This window comes from Numenius arquata, chromosome 9, assembly GCF_964106895.1.
Source record: "Numenius arquata chromosome 9, bNumArq3.hap1.1, whole genome shotgun sequence".
Taxonomy (NCBI): Eukaryota; Metazoa; Chordata; class Aves; order Charadriiformes; family Scolopacidae; genus Numenius; species Numenius arquata.
In genome coordinates, this window is record NC_133584.1 from 27,497,478 (window position 1) to 27,517,407 (window position 19,930).

Genomic DNA, 19,930 nt, shown 5'->3' on the forward strand with positions numbered 1-19,930 from the left:
TCAGTATTTATAGGTGTTGATCAGATCCCCCCTCAGTCTTCTCTTTTCCAGACTAAAAAGACCCGAGTCCCTCAGCCTTTCCTCATCAGAGAGATGCTCCAGGCCCCTCATCATCTTTGTAGCCCTCTGCTGTCCCCTCTCCAGCAGTTCCCTGTCCTTCTCGAACTGGGGAGCCCAGAACTGGACAGAGTGCTCCAGATGGGGCCTCCCCAGGGCAGAGCAGAGGGGGAGGATGACCTCCCTCGATCTGTTGGCCACACTCTTCCTGATGCCCCCCAGGATGCCATTGACCTTCTTGGCCACAAGGGCACATTGCTGGCTCATGGTCATCCTGTTGTCCACCAGGACTCCCAGGTCTTTCTCCTCAGAGCTGCTCTCCAGCAGGTCAGCCCCCAACCTGTCCTGGTGCAGGGGGTTATTCCTCCCCAGGTGCAGCACCCTACGCTTGCCTTTGTTGAAGTTCATCAGGTTCCTCTCTGTCCAACTCTCCAGCCTGTCCAGGTCCCTGCCCTGGTTTCCCATAGGCGTCCACAGGGTGGGCAGATTTTTGCTCCTATGTCCTATTACCGACAGCATGTGGGGTTGTAGCCGTGGTACAGGGTCCCGCGGTGCTGGCTCCCCCAGAGAGGCTGTTATGGCAAAAGATGGCAAGCAGAGCTGGAGACCATCATCAAGCCTTGGTTTGTCCCTGCTGCGAAGAGCTTTGCTGTCTGTGCCCCCCCATGGGAGACATCCATGGAGCAAGCAATCCCAGGGAGAAGGAACACCAAGGATTTCTAAGCCCCTAATTAAAAAGACTAATTGGTTTAAACACCTGAAGTCCCTTGCCGGCTGGCTGCTCTGGCTCCATATAAGCTGCTGAGATGCCACATTTCCCACTGCTAATATGGCAGCTTGTCCCATGGGGTGAACAACTGCAGGGACAGGAGATTTGGGATGCTCCACGTGCCCAGGAGACTTTCCCCCTCCCTAGGGCTGTTGGTCCTACCCCCTTCCATTAATTTCCCCTCCCTCCCTGCTTCCTCGGCAGCACCCTCCACCGTCCCCATCATGCACCAGGTGAGTGCCACGATGAGGAGCATCACGCTCTCCTGGCCTCAGCCCGAGCAGCCCAACGGCATCATCCTGGACTACGAGATCCGCTACTACGAGAAGGTGAGCCGCATCTGCACGCCCGACGTCAGCAGCACCGTGGGCTCCAGGCCGGCAGCGGTAAGCTCGGGTGGAAACCTCGGGATGGAGGGTGGGCTGGGGGTGTACGGAGCTTTATATGGCTGGGAGGCTGCTCCGGTCCTGAGCTTGCTGGGAGAGGAAGAGCGTTGACAAGCTTTGAGTCAGGCTCTTTGCTGGGAAGGGTCCAGGTGGTGGGACAGGTGGTGGGATGGTCTCCTGGTTGCCCACACTGGCTCTTGGGGGGTGGGAGCGACGTGCAACCAGAGGAAGAGAAGCGATGTTGCAGATGCAGACGGTAATTCCTCCCCCATGGGCAGCATTTCCTCCAGCACATCGTTGCCCATTGCTGCCTTGGCTTTAGTATCTGCTCGGGTGAGCAGGGACCCGGAGCGTGGGGACAGAGTCGGGAGGAAAGGAGGGGGACGGCATAACGAAGATTGTCAGGGTTGTCCCTGTCCTGGGTCACTGCCTCCCGCTGGGTCCTTTCACTGGCGGCCATCCTTCTCCACAGGGGACACGCTCTCAACCCTTGCGGTGAACCGTGCTGAGCCCAAGCTGTTCCATCCCTCCTGTGCCTTGCCAGCTTTAATGAATTCCTCTAAATGTGAATAATTAGATGATCTCACCAGCGGCCCCTTTACAGCAAATCACCGGGGAACGTTGCAAAAAAATGAGATTTGAGATGCATGAGATTTCCACCGAGGTTTAGCACAGGGACCTCTGCCAGCAGAGCAGCGACTGTAGGGGCTGGGGGTCTCAGAAGAGGCAAGTTGCCCTTGAACCTGCTCCAGCGGGATCTCGTAGGGCGCGTTACGGTGTTTCCATAACTGCATGACATTTCTGAAATGTGCAGGGACATCGGTGGTTTGAAGAGGAATTTACTGCTCATATGTAGTTTTGCTCTGGATGCTATTACTGTTTCCCCCCAAGAGCACTTTGCTCTTTGCTCTGGTGGGACCAGGGGGCTGCTGGAGAGGCACACGCTGTGGGGACCTCCCCAGCTTCCTGGACACCAGGCAGAGCTCATGGGTCATGTTCCTGTAGGATCCTTGTGTCAGGGCAACCAGGAGGGTCTGAACCACCTTGCCCAGGCTCCGGCGCTTGTCCTCCTTGGAGCAGAACCAGGGCCACCGCTTCATCCCCCTGCAGATAAACCTCATCCCTGCCACCAACGGGGACGGGTGGGCTGCAGGACATGTCAATCCTCTTGCTGTCCCCCATCCCCGCTGACCGTCTCTCTCGGCTGTGCCCGCAGGACCACAATGAGTACAACTCCTCCATGGCCCGCAGCCAGACCAACACGGCCAGGATCGAGGGGCTGCGACCCGGCATGGTGTACGTGGTGCAGGTCCGAGCCCGCACCGTGGCCGGCTACGGCAAGTACAGCGGGAAGATGTGCTTCCAGACGCTGACGGATGGTGAGTCCGGGATGGGGAGGGGGGGGGACACAGGGAGGCAAAGGGGGGCAGTTGTCTTCCCAGCATCAGCTTCGGGCTTTAATTGGATTAAACGAACTCGTCTCTGCAAACCTCTCTCCCAGCGGGCGGCGTGGCAAAAGCCAGGTGATTTACAGTGATGTCTTATTAATCGCCAGCTGGAGGAGTAATCTGCTTTAAATCTCTTAGCTCTGTTTGCTCCCCCACTATTTAGCTGCAGTTTTGTCTTTCCTGCCTCTGATCGTGGTGGTAGAGCCCCCCTGCCACCGGCTGCAAGTCCAGCGTGGGTGGGGGTTGTGAACCCTCAGAGGAAGGACTCCTGGGGTGCTCAGAGCTGCATCTCACCCATCAGGGCAAAGCTGGAAGGGTCAGACCCACCTCTAACCGCTGATTCTCTACCCTGAGGTGGTATGTCCAAGGGAAAGGGCCAGCTCACGACCTTCATGGCTTCTTCTGGCCTCCTTAACAGAGTTGTGCTGCTGTTCCTCTGGCCCCAACCCTTCCCTGCACCCACAGACACTAGATGCCTTTAGAGAGTAATCATTCATGGGAGGGTTTTTCATTAACCTCAGCTTTGGGACAGATCCATACATCGGTGAATGACGCGAGGCTCCTTTGTGAGCCTCCTACTCCTCCAGACACTGGGGGAGCTGAAGTTCCTGCAAGGAGCCCCTTCCTTGCCTTTGCCAACGTGGTTCCTGCTCCCCTCAGGTGACACCCATGGGTCCCAGCCCCTCTGGCTGTCTTTCCTAACACTTTCCTTCCTTCCTAAAACCACGTCTTTCCACGCTTGTGCTCGTGTTGAGTGCCAGCTGGAGCGGGAAAGAAAAACCACACAGGGCGACCAAAGGGAAGGAAACGGCAATAAACCCCCCTCAATGCCTCGAATCTTCAGAATTAGAGAAGCGAGAAGAAAAATCCTGCCTCAAATAAGCAATTAATTGAAATTTAATAAGAATGGATAGTGTAGATTATTAAATAATAATTGATTGTTAGATGAGAATTTCTCAGGATTTAAGCGACGTGCAAGAGATAAATCTAGTTGCTAATAATTAACTGCAGACTAGAAAAATACAGATAAAAGGGTGTTAAATGCTTTCTTTTGGAGGGAATTTTATTTTAACCGTTGCTTGTGGCTGCTGGCACAACCTGGCAGACCTTGCTGGGGGTGGTTGGAGAAGGGGCTGTTTCTGGAGGGCTGCAGAAGCCCCCACGAGTGTGGGGTCTGCTGGGTAGGACCTGGGTAGACCTAGGAGTCCTGGTGGACAACAGGATGACCATGAGCCAGCAATGTGCCCTTGTGGCCAAGAAGGCCAATGGCATCCTGGGGTGCATCAAGAAGAGTGTGGCCAGCAGGTGGAGGGAGGTCATCCTCCCCTTCTGCTCTGCCCTGGTGAGGCCCCATCTGGAGCACTCTGTCCAGTTCTGGGCTCCCAAGAAGGACAGGGAAGTACTGGAGGTGGTACAGCAGAGGGCTACAAAGATGATGAGGGGCCTGGAGCATCTCTCTGATGAGGAAAGGCTGAGGGACTTGGGTCTTTTTAGTCTGGAGAAGAGAAGACTGAGGGGGGATCTGATCAACACCTATAAATACTGAAAGGGTGGGTGTCAGGAGGATGGGGCCAGTCTTTTTTCAGTGGTGCCCAGTGACAGGACAAGAGGAAATGGGCACAAACTTGAATATAAGAAGTTCACATGAGGAGGAACTTCTTTCCTTTGAGGGTGGCAGAGCCCTGGCAGAGGCTGCCCAGAGAGGTGGTGGAGTCTCCGTCTCTGGAGACATTCAAACCTGCCTGGACATGTTCCTGTGCAACCTGCTCTGGGTGGACGTGCTTTGGCAGGGGTTTGGACTAGATGATCTCCAGAGGTCCCTTCCAACCCCATAGCATTCTGTGATTCTGTGGTACCATCCATGCACACGGCTGTGGGTGCCCACACCGCTAACGGGGCAGGGCAGGAGAAGGGGAAGGCGGGGAGGAGACACATGGAGGTGGCAAATAGCTTTCTTAGGGTTGCTCCAGGCATGTCCAGTCCTCCATGTACCACCTCGGCTTTCACAGAGACACAGTGGCTGGCCGAGGGGACGCAGGGGGTTTGAGGGATGCTTGGTGCGGAAGGGGTGCTGTGGTTGCCTGCAAAAGGAGTTGACTGATGCCATCTTTCGAGATGTAAAATCCTACCAGTGGATCTGCAGAGAAAGCGCTTGGGTTCTTCTGGGCCTCTCTCTCAAGGTTAACCATTGTGTGGTCCACCAGTGTGGTGGACTCTCTGATGTCTAATATGAGGGAACTCTTGGCCCAGCCTTCCCCGGCTGGTTTAGTTATTAATGGGGCCTTTTCTCTTCCTCCTTTCCTGCAACTTGTAGGAACTTTGAGACTCCATGTTAAATTTGGTCGAAATGACCAACAGGTTTAAATTTATTGAGGGAAGAGAAGCCCTAGAGCATGGGCAAAGTCACCTTGTGAATGTCATTTCTTTGGGAAACTGGGCCTGATCAAGTTGCTTTGACTTGATTCCTAGGACCTTCTCTTCCATATTTTTAACCCAAAACATGTGTGACCTGAGTGCGTCAATCCTTCCTTGTGCAACACAGTGTCGGCTCATCGTGTGCCTCAACCAGCGCTCCTGCCTGGGTCTCCCTTGTCCCACCACCCATGGGGTTGGAGAACATGTTACGGGACCCCTTCCCAGGAGGCTACTCTTACTCCCTGAGCCATGCAAAGGAGAATCCACCCCGTCCCTCTTCTCTTGCAGATGACTACAAGTCGGAGCTGAGAGAGCAGCTGCCTTTGATCGCAGGGTCCGCAGCGGCCGGGGTGGTCTTCATCGTCTCGCTGGTGGCCATTTCCATCGTCTGCAGCAGGTGGGTCCCCGTGAGATGCTGCATCCCTGGAAGGGTGGAGGTGGTAAGATGCAACTGGGAGAGATTTGGGGTAGGAAGGGAGGGATGGGGGACCTCCATAGCTGGAGAGAGCACTGAGAGGCCACCACTCGCCGAGTGTGGCTGGCAGGGGAGCGGTGTGGGGCCGTTGCCAGCTGCTCGTCCCTCAAACCCAGCTGTCTTCTCCCTTCTTCTCCCAGGAAGCGCGCCTACAGCAAGGAGGCGGTGTACAGCGATAAATTACAGCACTACAGCACTGGGCGAGGTGAGCGTGGAGAAGAGGGCAGGGGAACCACTCCTGAACCTGCAGCCGGCGTGTGTCCCACTCCTCCGCCTTCCAAATGGGCAGGGTGTGGGGGGATGGAAGCCCCATGGGGCAGACGGAGGGGACCGTAGGGTGGGAGGAGAGATACCCACAGCTGCGTGAGGGTGTCTGGGAAGGGTTCAAGGGTGGGAAAAGAAGGGCAACCGGGGGGATTCGGGGGATGGATTTGGGGGGGATGAGGGGATGTAGGGGGCAGGGGAGATGTGGTGGGACAGGGGGTGGGGAGAAGATGCTGTGAAGGCTCCCAAAGGAGGAAGGGAAGGAGAAGAGGCAGCGCGCGGAGGGGAACAGAGCTCCTGATCTCCTGCCACAGGCTCTGCCCCAGCCAGGATTGATGCTGAGCTGCTCTTACCACTGAAGGGACTCTGGATTTTGGGAGCGTGGCTGGGGAGCGGCAGCTGGTGGCCAGCATTGCTGCTGTCCTGGCCGTGTGGCTGATGCTCGCCCTGCACCCTGCTTCGGGAATGATGTACAGCCAGCGACTGGGAAGGTTTAACTGGCTTTGGGCTGCTGATCCCCTTGGCAAACAGCTAGGAGAGCCGGAGCTTGAAGGGCCTTTTCCTAAGATACCTTTGCGGTTGGTGGAGCTGCGCAGCAGGATAAATTCGAGGCGTCGGTTGTGTGTAGTGTGTGCTCAGGTGCTCCTCCAGCTCCTGGCAAAGCGACCAGCAGGCCGTTGTGATGGCTGGAAATGATAATAAAGCAGCAGAGCAGCAGTTTCAGAGGGTGAGGAGTTGCCACCTGGTGCCCACAGGCTCCACGTCCTGTCCCCACGGGACGTAAATCCCGATTACGCTCTCCTAGAGATGTCTCCCAGGTGCATTTTGCTGCCCTGTGGGAAGAAACCGTCCCTGGGTCCTGGGCATCTGCCTGGGGAAAAGGGATGGCGGCGGGACGCAGGGCTGGGGGAAGGATGGCTGGGGAAACGGGGAGCAGGATGGGTGAGCGGAGGGGAAGGATGGATGAGGATGGAGCGATCGGCCTGGCAGAGGAAAACGTGAGGGCTCACAGGGAAGAAAAGGGTTTGGAGGCAGCCAGGAGAGCCCAGCCAAGCCGGCAGCCACATGCTAGGTCTCTTTTGACCTTCTCAGCTTCATACCGCACCTTCCCAATGTGCTGGAGGGGCTGTGGGGGGGCCGTAAACCTCCCAGCAAACCATAAACTGTTTTCCAAACATCACCGGGTGGTACTTAAACAAGATGGACTTGTGCTTTTCCTCCCCCTTCTCTTTGTGCTTCTGCACCGTGGGTGGCGGGGGAAGATTTATTTGATGCCTGATGGCTCAACCCGTGCTGGGCTGCAGGTGGACTTTTTTTTTTTCCCCCCTGTTTTGAAACATTCCCTACCCTCAAGCACCCCAAAACCCCAGGGTGTTCAGACCAGGTTAGTTTTTAAAGCCGGGCGACGTGAGGATTGGTGCCCCACAGCCGGGGGGTGCCGTGGCTCCCGGCTGCGCAGCAAAACCCTTTCAAGGTTAGCGAGCCTCCAGGCGCTGGGTTATTGCAGATGCTCGAGCAAAACAGGTGGGAAATTTGTGGCGAGCGACTAATGGAGTAACGAGAGCATCCGCCGGAACAAATCACCCGTGTGTTTAGCGGCACGGCAATTACAGCCTCCCCCGTCCCTCCCGGGAACCCCCCCCCCCAGGATCGCTGGCTGCCTGCTGCTGGCAGGGGACTACCCCGGGGCGGGGGGTGTGTGTGTTTGGGGGGTGAGATGGGGTCTCTCAGGTTGTAATTTCTTGTGTTTTATCTCTGCCGCTGCTTCGCCAGGAGCTTTGAGGTAGGGAAAAGAGGAAGAGCGCCCTGTTGAAGGTTTTTCTCTGTCCCCGTGGTATTTATTCCCAAGGAAGAGTGGTGTCGGAAGGAATCCAGCGCTGGAGTCAGGGTCGTGGTCCCGAGTGCTTCAACTGTGGAAGAGTGATAAAAAATTTGCTGTCGTCTGTGGAAGTGATAAATGGCCTAATCCAGTTTCTAGGAGCTCTGGGGTGGTTTTTAGAGTGCTCTCTTTGCAGGCAGGCTCAGCATGGGTTCCTTTTGACGTTGCGTTCTGGTACCCAGCATTTCACCCAGCTTTTGCCGGCGTGGCGGTGATGAGCCGGTGGCTGAGGTTTGTAGAGAAGAGTAATGGGTTTGGGTGCCCTAATCCCACTCATTCGGATGGGGTGGGGATTAGGGAGAAGCTGAACCTGGTGTTTACTGAGCCCACGGACGGACCGTGGAGCACATGAGAAGGTGTTTGAAAACCCGCCCGTGTTGACAGTGGGCAGGAAACTTTGGCATTATTGTCTCCTTTATTTCTTCAATATTTTGATCAGTGAGTCAGTCTCAGTTACGATCCTGTAAATCCCTTTGTAATCCTGGCTGGAGCATCAGCTGCTCTTGTAAAAAAATTTATGGGACCGTTAAAGTGGATGAGACAGAGCCGTAAAGGGATTTATGAACTGGGAGATGCACAGATGGCTTCATTGCAGCCTTCCGCGCCCTACTCCGAGGAGCAGAGCTTTTGCCCCAGATGCCCCTTCTGGGGTATGAGGATGCTTCTGCCTGGTTCCTCCCGAGCCCCAGGGGCCCTGCAAGCACCAGCTGCGAGGCTTTCATGCCTCCTCCCGAATTACTCACCGGCAAACTTGCAAAGCAGCCGGGAGCAGATTGAGATTCCCGGCGTGGAGCCGCGCAGAGGCGATGCCGTGGTCCGTGCCTTCATCTGTGCATCGGCTCTAAAAAGGCTCCGGGAAGCGCCAGCACGATGGGATCGTGGCCCTTGGCAAGGTCCTTAACAGTGTAATCAAACCCTGTTAATCACTGTAACGCTGAGATACCTCAGGGAGGAAGACCAGGCAGCAGTGTCCCTCCAGGTCTCCTCCAGGGATGACCTTGAGGGGCTGCTGAGCCGTCCCTGGTCTCCTTCTTTTTGGATGAGAAATGGCTGAACCTCCAAAGGGACACCGCAGCCCTCTTTGGGACCCCCTTAGGGACCGCAGTGTAATGCTGGCACCTGGCTGAGCCCTGAGGACAGCGGTGGCCACACTACCCCACGGCCGTGCCCGCCTTGGGAGCTCTGCAAGCCCCAGGGCATCCGAACACGATGTCTGCAAGCCCCAGTTGGGGCATTTGGGGGGCTCTTTTGGTTTGTCCCCCATTTGAAAAGGGCAAGAGGCCGCTTGCTGCACCTCCTTGTGGCATGGGCGGCTCCTGCTGCCACTCATTGTCCCTGTGCAAGGGACAGCATGCTTGTCACGGAGGCCAGCAAAGCTGTCTTTTATGGCTCCATACAGGTTGTTGATTATAATTGCCGCACTCTGTCAATTTAGTAGCGGCCACAAAACTATCAGAGGCCTTTTTGGGTAAATAAATATTTCTTCTCTAACGCATGGAGCCTCGTAAAGCCCTTACCGTACAGCCAGCTAATTGTAGTTCAGGTCTGTCACTGCTCCCTGTCACCGAGGAGGAGGAAGAGGAAGGATAACAGAGGAGGAGCAGAGGGCAGAGAGAGAGAGAGGAGGGGATGCAGGGGAGGTTTGGGTGGAGTAGGGCGACCAAAAAGGACAATAAAGGTGTTTGGAGGAAGTGCAGGTGAGCACAGCAATAGCCACTATCTTAACGGGTGTATGGAGAGCGTTGAGGACACAGGGATCTCCAGTTCTTGGTCACGGAATTCAATTGCTCTTGGTTTTCTCTCCCTTATACCATTGCTCCTAATTTTCCCACAAGGGTCTCCAGGGATGAAGATCTACATCGACCCCTTCACTTACGAAGACCCCAATGAGGCGGTCCGAGAGTTTGCCAAGGAGATCGATGTATCCTTTGTGAAGATTGAAGAGGTCATTGGAGCAGGTGGGTCTCACCATCCCCTGCCTCACATCCCTCCCTGTCCTCTCTGTCGCTCCTGCATGGCCACACACCCACCCGGAGCAATTTTCTGGGGGTGCACACGTGGCCCTTCACCAGGAAAGCCTCAAGGAAGCCTTGATACATCAGGTTTTCCTGGGTTTCTGATGGGCTAGGGTGGGCACGAGGTTGGTTTCTGCTCTCAAAGTTCTTCTGAGATGGGAAAGGCTCCATGAACATATTCTCCAGGTGACTGCGGGGCCTCTTGGGGTTTCCTAATTGCCTTTTCCATGAGATAACAAGGAAAAGCCAGATCTCGCTCTAATCTCTGCCATATTCCCATACATATGTATATATACACATGCCTGCATGTATCTGTATGTCATCTGTGCTGCTTTTATTGCCATTTTTTAAATAACTGTGTCGCTCTCCTAGAAGAGAAAGTGAGAAGCCGGGGGGGAAGCTGCAAACAAGCCATGAGCTAGTTCGGTCGGGATCAAGTTCAGTGATGCATCAGCCACCCTTTGCTGCTCATCAAGGCAAAGTGGCTGCAAACCAGGCTTAAATGTAATCCCCCCGTGGGCAAATTTTTGCCTCAGCGTAGGAAAAGCTCTCCCTCTGAAAATGAGAGGGTGCTTTCTCTGCGTTTTAAATCAGAGGGCAGCAATAAGAACAGCCCAATTATTTTCCATTCCAAGATAAGTGACGTGCAAAAGGGCAACCGAGATCATCAGCGCCGACACCTTACGTTTGTGAGGTAGTCCTTAAACGTTGATGTTCTTGCTCTGCAAATCCTTCTTGTGGGGGCTGGCAGGAGCAGCCCCAGCTTCTGCTTCTGGCGGTGCCGGGCTCTGTCACCTTGGAGAATGTTGCGAAAGCCCAAACGTGTCCTCAGCAGCAGAAATTGCCCCTTTTAAAGAGAGCAGGCGAGTAGATTTATAGAGGAAAGCGCTGCTGAAGTGTTAACCGGCTGACATTTCTCAGCTGGTTGGTTTGGAGACCAAAGCACTCGAGGTGCCATTACTCTTTGCAATGTTTTATGTGGAGGAGGAGGTGGCAACGGATGGTCTTGCGCTTGCAGGGGAGTTTGGAGAAGTGTATAAAGGACGCCTGAAGTTGCCCGGCAAGCGGGAGATCTACGTGGCCATCAAGACGCTCAAAGCCGGCTACTCCGAGAAGCAGCGCCGGGATTTCCTGAGCGAGGCCAGCATCATGGGGCAGTTCGACCACCCCAACATCATTCGCCTGGAAGGGGTGGTGACCAAAAGCCGACCCGTCATGATCATCACAGAGTTCATGGAGAACGGGGCCCTGGACTCGTTCCTGCGGGTAAGGCGAGGTGGGGCCATGCGGGCTGATGTTCAGCTGTGGGATTCGGGAGTGAGATGTTGGCATCCCATCCGGTGAATCCCAGCCTGTTCCCTTAGCTCGGGAGCTGGTTGCAGTGTGCCGTACACCCCCCAAAACACGTGTCTTTTGGTGCTGGCATACCTCTGCTTTAATCCGGCAGGGCAGGGCAGTTGGGTAGTCCTCTGAGGAGGTGCAGCATCCTCCTGAGGTTGGGGGTGAGCGGCTCTGGTCCCGTGGTGGGGTCTGCACGCTCACCCCGGTGCCTGCTATTCCCTATCGGCAGCAAAACGATGGGCAGTTCACGGTGATCCAGCTGGTGGGGATGCTCAGAGGAATTGCCGCTGGGATGAAGTACCTTGCGGAGATGAATTACGTGCACCGAGATCTGGCTGCCAGGAACATCCTGGTCAACAGCAACCTGGTGTGCAAAGTGTCGGACTTTGGCCTCTCGCGCTACCTGCAGGATGACACGTCTGACCCCACCTACACCAGCTCCTTGGTACGTACCTCTCGCGGGATTTTGTTTTGCCCAGCATCTCCTGTGCCTGCCCTGCACCCGCTGCCAGCTGGACCTGGGAGAGGGGTGCTGGATGTATGCCCCAGAGCCTTCTGGTACTGGTGGGAGCATCTCAGGAGGGTTCCCACCATGTAGGCTCGTGGCCTGGAGACCCTGGCTGTGCTTCCCACCCGTCACCCTCTTTTTCCCTCCTTCTTCTTCCTGCCTTTTATGAGTTTTCTGCCTCCCTCCTCCCCCCAAGCACCTTTCTGTCCTCAGCAGTTTCCAGATAAGCCGCTTCCCTGTCCTCCGTGGAGGGAAGGTGCCCGGAGGAGTCCCTGGAGAGACCGGGAAGGGGAGACAGGGAGATCACAGCATCTCCTGATGGCACAGCCAGGGCGTTTTAACTCCCCTTCCTCCAGCACTCCAGGTCTGGTCTGCCTTTCTCTGCTGGAAACTTGTTCCAGGCATTAATTAAAAAGCCAGGCTTAGCGGGAGCTCCCTTGTTCCCCAGCCGTCCTTCTCGTCCTTAATCAACTCATTCATGGGTAATGGCAGCCCCACTGTCCCCTTACTCTCCATGGCCCTGGGGGACCCTCCAGCCCCTCCTTGTTATGGCTCAGCTGGCTCACAGGACCCTTATCGGTGTTAAGGATGAGCAACCCATCGACCCATGGACGTGTTTTTGAGGCTGATTTCGTGTTTTGGCCCCAGCTGCACCCCCTCTCTCTTCCTCCCCTGCTCAGGGGGTGGTGTTCCTCCCCCCTGCCCCTCCTGCAGACACCCATCGTTTATTATTTGTTCAAAGCCCCCGGGCAGTAGCTGCTGGGATGAAGGCATGGAGTAGCCTTTCCCCACCTTTAGAGATAAAAGAGGTTTTCTCATCTGTGTTTTTATTTAATTTAGGCCATAATAGATCTCCCCGGCAGCTGGGAAACGATGCTGTGCCTGCGATTACATCACTCTGCCTCCCATAGCAGGTTTTTAGCTCTGGGGAAAAGGCAGGAAAAACAACCTAGCAGTTAATTTCTCCATTTGTGGTTATTCAAATCACATTTTTTGCCATTCATCCTTCAAGAGCAGCTGACGCTTTCGTCGGAAAGGCTACGGAAAACAATTGCGCTAAACGATTTACAATGCCGTTCTGCCCGGAGTAAATACCGTGCATGTCTGTGCTTTTCCTCCCTCCCTTGGCTTTTTTTTTGTTTGTTTGTTTGTTTGTTTGTTTTTTGCTGTTATTTTAGCGGTGCTTGCCTAGGGAGCAGCCCCTCTGTACCTGCTGCCCCTCCACAGCATCCTTGCACCCTCCTTCCTGCCCTGCCGGGAGCTGGGACTCCAGCTTGATGGGGTGGCTTGAGACGCCCAGCCCGATTTGGAATTTTTAGGAGAAATGAAGGGCTCTCTGCTGCCTTTAGCAGAGCAGACGAAAGGTGAAACTTTCCTATTCCAGTGCTTTCCAGGTCTCCTTTGGGGCTTAAGGGTGTTTTGCTTTTTACCTCCCACTCCAAAAGTGGGCCTGCAAGGACCTTCCAGCAGCTGTGGGAGCCCAGATGATGCTGTGGAGGATGCTCTTGGGTTAGACCTTGTTTCCATTGAAGGCCAAGGGACGGTGGTGCCTGTGGCTCCTTACCTGGGATGAACACTAGTGTAGTGTAGTCCTGCATAACCCATGTCACCTCATGACTCCCTGGGAAGGGACTTGGGGACAGGCCACCGATGTGCCAGCTCCTGCCAGGCAGCCGGAGTGGGGAGGTGTCACTCAGAGGTGACACCCTTTGGTTTTGTTTAGCACCTTTTGTGCCGGTACGAAATAAATTCATGGAGGTGTTTTTGGCTCCTGCCTCCTCACCCCACTGGGTACCTCCTGCCTCCTCCTCAGCGTGGTCCCCGGTGACCGGTGGCCCGGGGTTGTTGTGGGATGGCTCCGACCCTGGTGTCTGGGCTCCTCTCTGCCAAGGGAGCTGTGTCTCAGCGGCTCTCCCTTTTTCCGTAGGGGGGGAAGATCCCTGTCAGGTGGACAGCCCCGGAGGCCATCGCTTATCGCAAGTTCACCTCGGCCAGTGACGTCTGGAGCTACGGCATCGTCATGTGGGAGGTGATGTCGTTCGGGGAGAGGCCCTACTGGGACATGTCCAACCAAGATGTAAGCGCCTGGGGGTCATCCATGGGGCTTTGGGAGGGGGGGGTTACCAAAAGAAAACCTTTCTGCTCCTTCCTGGAGCCTCGGCACCGCTTGGTTTTGGACATAAAAGAGGCTGGCGAAGTGAGAGGATGCGAGGAGAGAAATAGGGGAAGAAAAGCCAGTGGGCTGGTAATTGGACTTCAGCAAGCTGCAGGGCCTTTGAAAATGTTCAGAGGGTTTACGAGCGGGGAAAGAGCTTTGGTAGTCGGACTGCTGTACTCCGATGCGATCCGCTGAGATAATGAGTGGCAGGTCTCCGCCAGGAGGAACTGCGGCGCGCGGAGCATCAGAGCGGAGATTAACCTCCGCCAGCCCCCGGCTCCGTGTGAGCCGGGAGCGTCTCCTCCCGCTCCCTTTGCCGATGATCAAATGGGCTGGCAGCGCAGGCAGCTCGGCTTGGGGAGAGGAGCAAAACGGGGGTGGCTCATGGGGGGGGTTTGTTTTTTTTTCCCCTCCGCGAGACCTCCGAGTCCCTTGTCCTCACCTGCCGCTTTTCTCCCCCCACGCCTCCACCCCGCTGTCCCGCAAGGTCATCAACGCCATCGAGCAGGATTACCGGCTCCCGCCGCCCATGGACTGTCCCGCCGCCCTGCACCAGCTGATGCTGGACTGCTGGCAGAAGGACCGCAACACCCGCCCGCGCTTCGCCGAGATCGTCAACACCCTTGACAAAATGATCCGCAACCCGGCAAGCCTCAAAACTGTGGCTACCATCACCGCTGTGTGAGTCTGCCAGCGTGCCAGGGGGGGTCTGTGTGTGTGTGTGTGCGTGGGAGTTGGGAATCGGGTGATGCTCTCAACGTCAGCATCCCCAGCCGCGGCGGAAGGGCTCCCCGAGCGGCTCGTGCGGCCGGAGGGGAGGACAGGAGCTCATAAATCGTTTGCCAGGCGCAGGGTGGGGGGAGTTTTTTGTCTTTGCTCTGCCTGACAGTCAGACAAAGAACATGTAGTTTTCCGTCGAGAAACAGCAATAATTCTTTGCTATTGATTCTTTATGGCGTGTGACCATACGGGCGCAGTGTCTGCTCTGCCGGCGCCTCCGTCCCTGCGGCTCGGGCAGCTGGATGACAACGTGCCGGGATGCAAAGCGCCGCTTGGCAGAGCCGTGTTCCCATGGGACGGGCCTTCCCCGTGGCCTTCCTTGTCTCAGGCGTGTGCCGGGAGCAGGGCGGTGCTGGGGGGAGCACAAGGACACAGAGGGGGGAACTGGGGGAACCACGTCTATGCACTGGTTGGGGTCTTGCGTGGCAGCCCCTCTGTGCCGGCCGGGCTTGTCCCCAGCGCTGTGTCCTCTCGCAGGCCTTCTCAGCCCCTCCTCGACCGCTCCATCCCCGACTTCACTGCCTTTACCTCAGTAGACGACTGGCTGAGCGCCGTGAAGATGAGCCAGTACCGGGACAGCTTCCTGACCGCTGGCTTCACCTCCCTGCAGCTGGTTGCCCAGATGACATCTGAGTGAGTTGGCTGCTGTGCCCGAAAACTGGGTGCTGCCTGGGGTGGGCCGGGGCTGCAGGGAGGTGGGAAGGTCAGTTCAAGGCACCTGCAAAGGAAGGGTGTGAGCATCCATCGCATAGGTCAGCAGAAGGATCCCATGTCTGGAGGTGGCCTCATTGACCATCTAGGGGTCAGCATGTGGGTGTCTCTTGGTCCCACCTCACCCTCGGTGATACTCACAGGGCTGCGCTTGGGTTCTTTGGCTGTTCTTCTGCTGAAAGGCATGGACCAGCTGAGCTTACATCCTTCAGCAAAGCAGATACACCGACCCTCAGCTGCCCACTGACACTGCTCCATCTGTCTGTCTGTCTTCCAGAGACCTCCTGAGAATAGGGGTGACTTTGGCTGGGCACCAGAAGAAGATCCTGAACAGCGTCCAGTCCATGCGAGTACAGATGAGTCAGTCACCGACCTCGATGGCATGACGTCCCCTTGTTTGACGGGGAGGGGACGGGGAGGGCACGCAGCAGAGGTGGGAGGGGAGGAACTGACGGGCGCCGTGTTGGGAGAGGTGCCACCGCTGCCTGGGGACTGTGACCGCAGGCGAAGGATGTTCCTGGGACTCATCTCTAACTGGTGACTTCCGTTCCTCACCAACAGAAGCACACTTACCGATGTCACGGGGAACAGCGTATAAATACGTATAAATATGTACAAATCATATATTTAAAAAACAAAACAAAACAAAAAAATGAACACAAAAAACAATGAAGACAAACCAATGTGCGTTGGGGAAGCAAACCCAAACCCTAGAGACCAGACTCCAATCCCACCACCAGTGAGCAGTGGTCGAAACTGAGAAAGGAGGAAAGGGGCTGTTGGGGAAGGGAGAGGCACGAGATGGAGCATCCCCGTCCGGAGAAACCACCTTCCTTTTCTTTTCTTCTTTCGCCCTCCCTCCCTGCTCACCCCGCTTCCCTCCCTGCTAATGGACCGGGGTGGAATGTCCTCGGACGTCTCCGCAGCTCCCTGCTGTCCTGCCCAGGTGCTGCTCCGGCAACTACCAAAGGACTTTGCTGACCACTGCATGGGGGATCCGACTCAATCCAGTTAATGTCTTCATATTGAAGAAGAGATGTACCTTCAATAGAAAACGTTGGGTTTCTTTTTTTTTTTTTCTTTTTTTCTCTTTTGCTTGCATTTTTTTTGCAAAAAGGAAAAAAAAAAAAAAAGGATTAAAAAAAATAATAATTATAATAATAATCCATCCTGGAAAACGGAAAGAGGTGTTCCCGTGTGTGTGTGCGCTCGTGCGCGTGTGTACGTTGTCAACTTACTGTGGACTCACTGCTTGTCCGTAACCGAAGACCACCACCCACCCTGCGGCCGGCCGGTTCCCAGCCCTGGCGGGGGGGACCCCGGGGGTTGTTCCTGCCTCCCGGGAGCGGGAGAGAGCAGGGAAGTGCCCGACAACCGTGAGGCAAGCGCTCAGCATCCCGCAAACGGGGAGGAGGACGGCCGGCGCGGCGGGGAATGGGACGGGACGGGACGGGACCGGAGGAGCCTCCGCGTGGTTGTGACTGGGTTGGTGACTGCTGGAGAGGGAGGAGAGATGCTCTGGGAAACAGACTGCTAAGGCCTCCAGAGCCTCGGCGATGCGCGGAAGATGGCTATGGAGGACTTCTTATTTTTTCCCCCCATCTTGCGGACCTAAGGATTTTGATACTGATTTGCAGACTTGGGTTTCACGGCTTCAGAGGTAGGTCTGTTTGTCTCGTCTACTCTCTGTCCATCCATTCCTCCGCCTCCACTGTATTTTTCTGCTCGCTTCCTCAAAGCCTCTCCCAGTGAATGCTTCCTCGTGTTTAATTTGATTATTTTTTTTTTTTTTTAATTTTTTTTCTGCTCTCCTTTGCAAATTGATCTAGCTAAAATTACTGGATGCGTGTCAGTGTTTACACAGAATATTGTAAGACTGGGCAATCTAACTTCCCTCTGCGGATCGCGCCGGGAGTTTATAAAATGAATGAACTCTTAATAAGGCTTTTACTTAGGCGCTTCTGTGCGAGTTGTAATGATCCATCACTGCGCTCTCGCAGGCGCCGCGCTGGCAGCAAGTGGCACCCGGGTGGCCGGGGGAGCGGTGGCGCGGGCAGGCTGCCCAGATGTGCCTCGGGAGCTACCGGTCCCTGCCGTCATTTGGTGGCGTGGTGGCTCGTACATGTGCGAGGAACCCTCCGTCCTCCTCACGCACCCATCCTCGCCGTGGGGATGCCCCACATCTGCTTGCGCCATGGGGATGCCCTGCATCCAGCCGTGTCATGGGGATGCCCTGCATCCTTCTGCACCACGGGGATGCCACACATCCAGCTGTGCCGTGGAGATCCCCACATCTCTCTGCGCTGTGGGGATGCCCCGTGTCCATCAGTGCCGTGAGGATGCCTTGTGTCTACCTGTGCTGTGGGGTTTTCCCCTTGCCCTCCTTGCTGTAGGGATGCCCCACGTCCATCTGCACCATGGGATTGCCCAACATCCACCTGCACCATGGGATTGCCCCACGTCCATCTGCACCATGGGATTGCTCCACGTCCACCTGCACCATCGGATTGCCCAATATCCACCCATGGGGTTGCCCAACATCCACCTGCACCATCAGGTTGCCCGAATGCCCATCTGTGCCATGGAGATGCTTCACCAGATTTGCTTGCTGCCACCAAAGACAAGGGAACAAGCCCTTCCTCTGCCTACTGCCAGCTCCTGCCCACATGTCCTGGCTGTGAGCGTTGTCCCCTGTGCCAGGGCCACCACACAGGGGGGGACCCCATCTGTCCCTTGGGGAGCATGTGCTTGGTTTGGGAGGATGGTGGCTGACACCACCAGCAGATGAAGGACCGTGGTGATGGGGTGGTCTTTACACCCTCCAATTTAATTTCTTTAATCGTCTAAGGAAGATGACCTGCCGCTCTCCTGAAGAACAGGAACTAATGAGACGCAGGAATAAGCTTGTTTCAAATCATTCAACTCCCCCCGGAGAAAGAGGCAAGAAAAAAACCCACCCCTTGTTTACAACAGCAGGGACTGCTCCTCGTCCTGTCTGATAGACGATCACTAATACCTCTTGGGATACTCGCGGCCCAAATCTGTATTCCAGGATGTTGTCACACCGAATACAACATGCAGATGGAGCGGGCGCCGTGCATACTAATACGCCGCCTTGCCACATTGGTATTCGCCGGCGGTGAAGGATCCTTTGTGGTTGGGGTTTTTTCTGTTGTGGGCTTTTTTTTTTTTTTTTTTTTTTTATGATTTCTCTTTTATTAGACGGAAGCAAAAAGGCGTTTAAAGGAGCGGATGACAGCGACACTGGCTAAATATGAAAACTCCGCCTTTACGACTCCCGTGCTGTGTGTCCCCCGAGCACCTGGGAGGCAGCTGGTCCCGCTCTGCGCCGGGGGCTGGAGGGACGATGCGACGGCACTGTGGCCCTTTTTTAATATAAAACCTCTAATTTAAAGCACTCGGTCCTGCCCCGTCCGGCCCAGGAGACTCACAAGAGTCAGTGTGGGAAGGAAACACAGAGTCACAGAGTCACAGAATTGTAGGGGTTGGAAGGGACCTTCAGAGATCATCCAGTCCAACCAGAGCAGGGTCACCTAGAGAAGGCTGGATGTCTTGGCCTCAGGACTTTCTCCGATGGAGCAGGGAGAGGCTTTCAGCTGAGAGCAGTGTTTGCACAGCGCGGGGAACAGGAGGGTCCGTCCTGACCTCTTGAAGTGTGTGGGATGCCTTCCAGACCCTCGTTACACCCCGCTGACAGCTCACTTGCCCCAGCGCTCGCCCGCTCTTCTTTTTGGCCAGAAAGCAAGGAAAAGGGAGCCGCGCTGTGAGTCGAGGGCTACCCCGGTGCTCCAGAGGCTGGGTGAGGATGCCAACAGCATTGTTGCCAGAGTGATGCCTTCCAGACCAGTCTCAGCCCTAGAGAAGCTTCATGCACCATCCTAAGCTCACCTGTAGCGAGACCAGCAGGAGGTTGGGGTGACAAGTCCCCTCAGGAGGTGACACGTGGTCACAGCAGTGCCTGTTGGAGAGGTCAGGGCTGTTGGGCTTTTCCACTCTACTGCTCTTCCCAGCTGGCCAACATCTGATGTCTCCTGGGCTGCATCGTGGCAAGTGATTGCCATATCCCATCTCTTCTTTCCAGCCCTCTCCACAAGGGTGACATCTCTGCCTTGTGCTGAGTCAGCAGAGTGAGTCCACTGGTGGTGGCTCAGGCACCTGGAGATGTCCTCTCCAGGGTCACGGGAGAGCCCAGCAGCAGATTGGTGGTGCTCAGGGCTGAGCAGGGAGACTGAAGGTGGTGCAAACAAATCCCTTTGGAGATGAGACATCGTTGGCCGGCCAAGGGGGTTGCTGTCAAGATGATACCCAAAGGAAGGCCACCATGGGTCACCTGCTCTCCTACCTTTCAATAAAAGGCTTTTCATCCAAAATGGAAGATTTCACCAAAAGGTGATAATGGAAAACAAGGGGGCAAGTGCAAAATAGCCATGTTTGATTTTTGCTTTTTATTGAAGAAAAAAAAAAAATTCAGAAGACTTCTGTTGGACCATTTTGTTTCTTTAGAGCTCTTTCTTTCAAGGAAAATAAGCTTTCCAAACTACGAAGCCTTTCTGTCCAGGAGTGACAGCGTTGTCCCCGCCTGGCCATGACAGCAGGGTTGTGTGTCTTTGGACTGGCCCTTCTTTTCCTTCATCAGATGCTAAGAAGGAGGATGCAGAACACCATCAAAGAGGTGCCTCCTAAGTCAAGACTTGCTGCCAACA

The 19,930-nt window shown here is 55.4% G+C and overlaps 1 protein-coding gene across 1 annotated transcript in view; it reads left to right on the forward strand.

Moving 5' to 3' along the window:
• Positions 1 to 16,317, forward strand: part of EPHB1 (EPH receptor B1) — a 78,629-nt gene extending 62,312 nt beyond the window's left edge. Inside the window, exons 7-18 of the mRNA XM_074153613.1 lie at positions 1,031 to 1,155; positions 2,429 to 2,591; positions 5,364 to 5,472; positions 5,691 to 5,755; positions 9,538 to 9,651; positions 10,727 to 10,974; positions 11,279 to 11,427; positions 12,736 to 12,763; positions 13,485 to 13,634; positions 14,203 to 14,396; positions 14,973 to 15,128; positions 15,484 to 16,317. Coding sequence (XP_074009714.1) covers positions 1,031 to 1,155; positions 2,429 to 2,591; positions 5,364 to 5,472; positions 5,691 to 5,755; positions 9,538 to 9,651; positions 10,727 to 10,974; positions 11,279 to 11,427; positions 12,736 to 12,763; positions 13,485 to 13,634; positions 14,203 to 14,396; positions 14,973 to 15,128; positions 15,484 to 15,592 — 1,610 coding nt within the window. The 3' untranslated portion in view covers positions 15,593 to 16,317. The remainder of the gene's footprint in view (positions 1 to 1,030; positions 1,156 to 2,428; positions 2,592 to 5,363; positions 5,473 to 5,690; positions 5,756 to 9,537; positions 9,652 to 10,726; positions 10,975 to 11,278; positions 11,428 to 12,735; positions 12,764 to 13,484; positions 13,635 to 14,202; positions 14,397 to 14,972; positions 15,129 to 15,483) is intronic.
• The last annotated feature ends 3,613 nt before the right edge of the window (positions 16,318 to 19,930 follow it).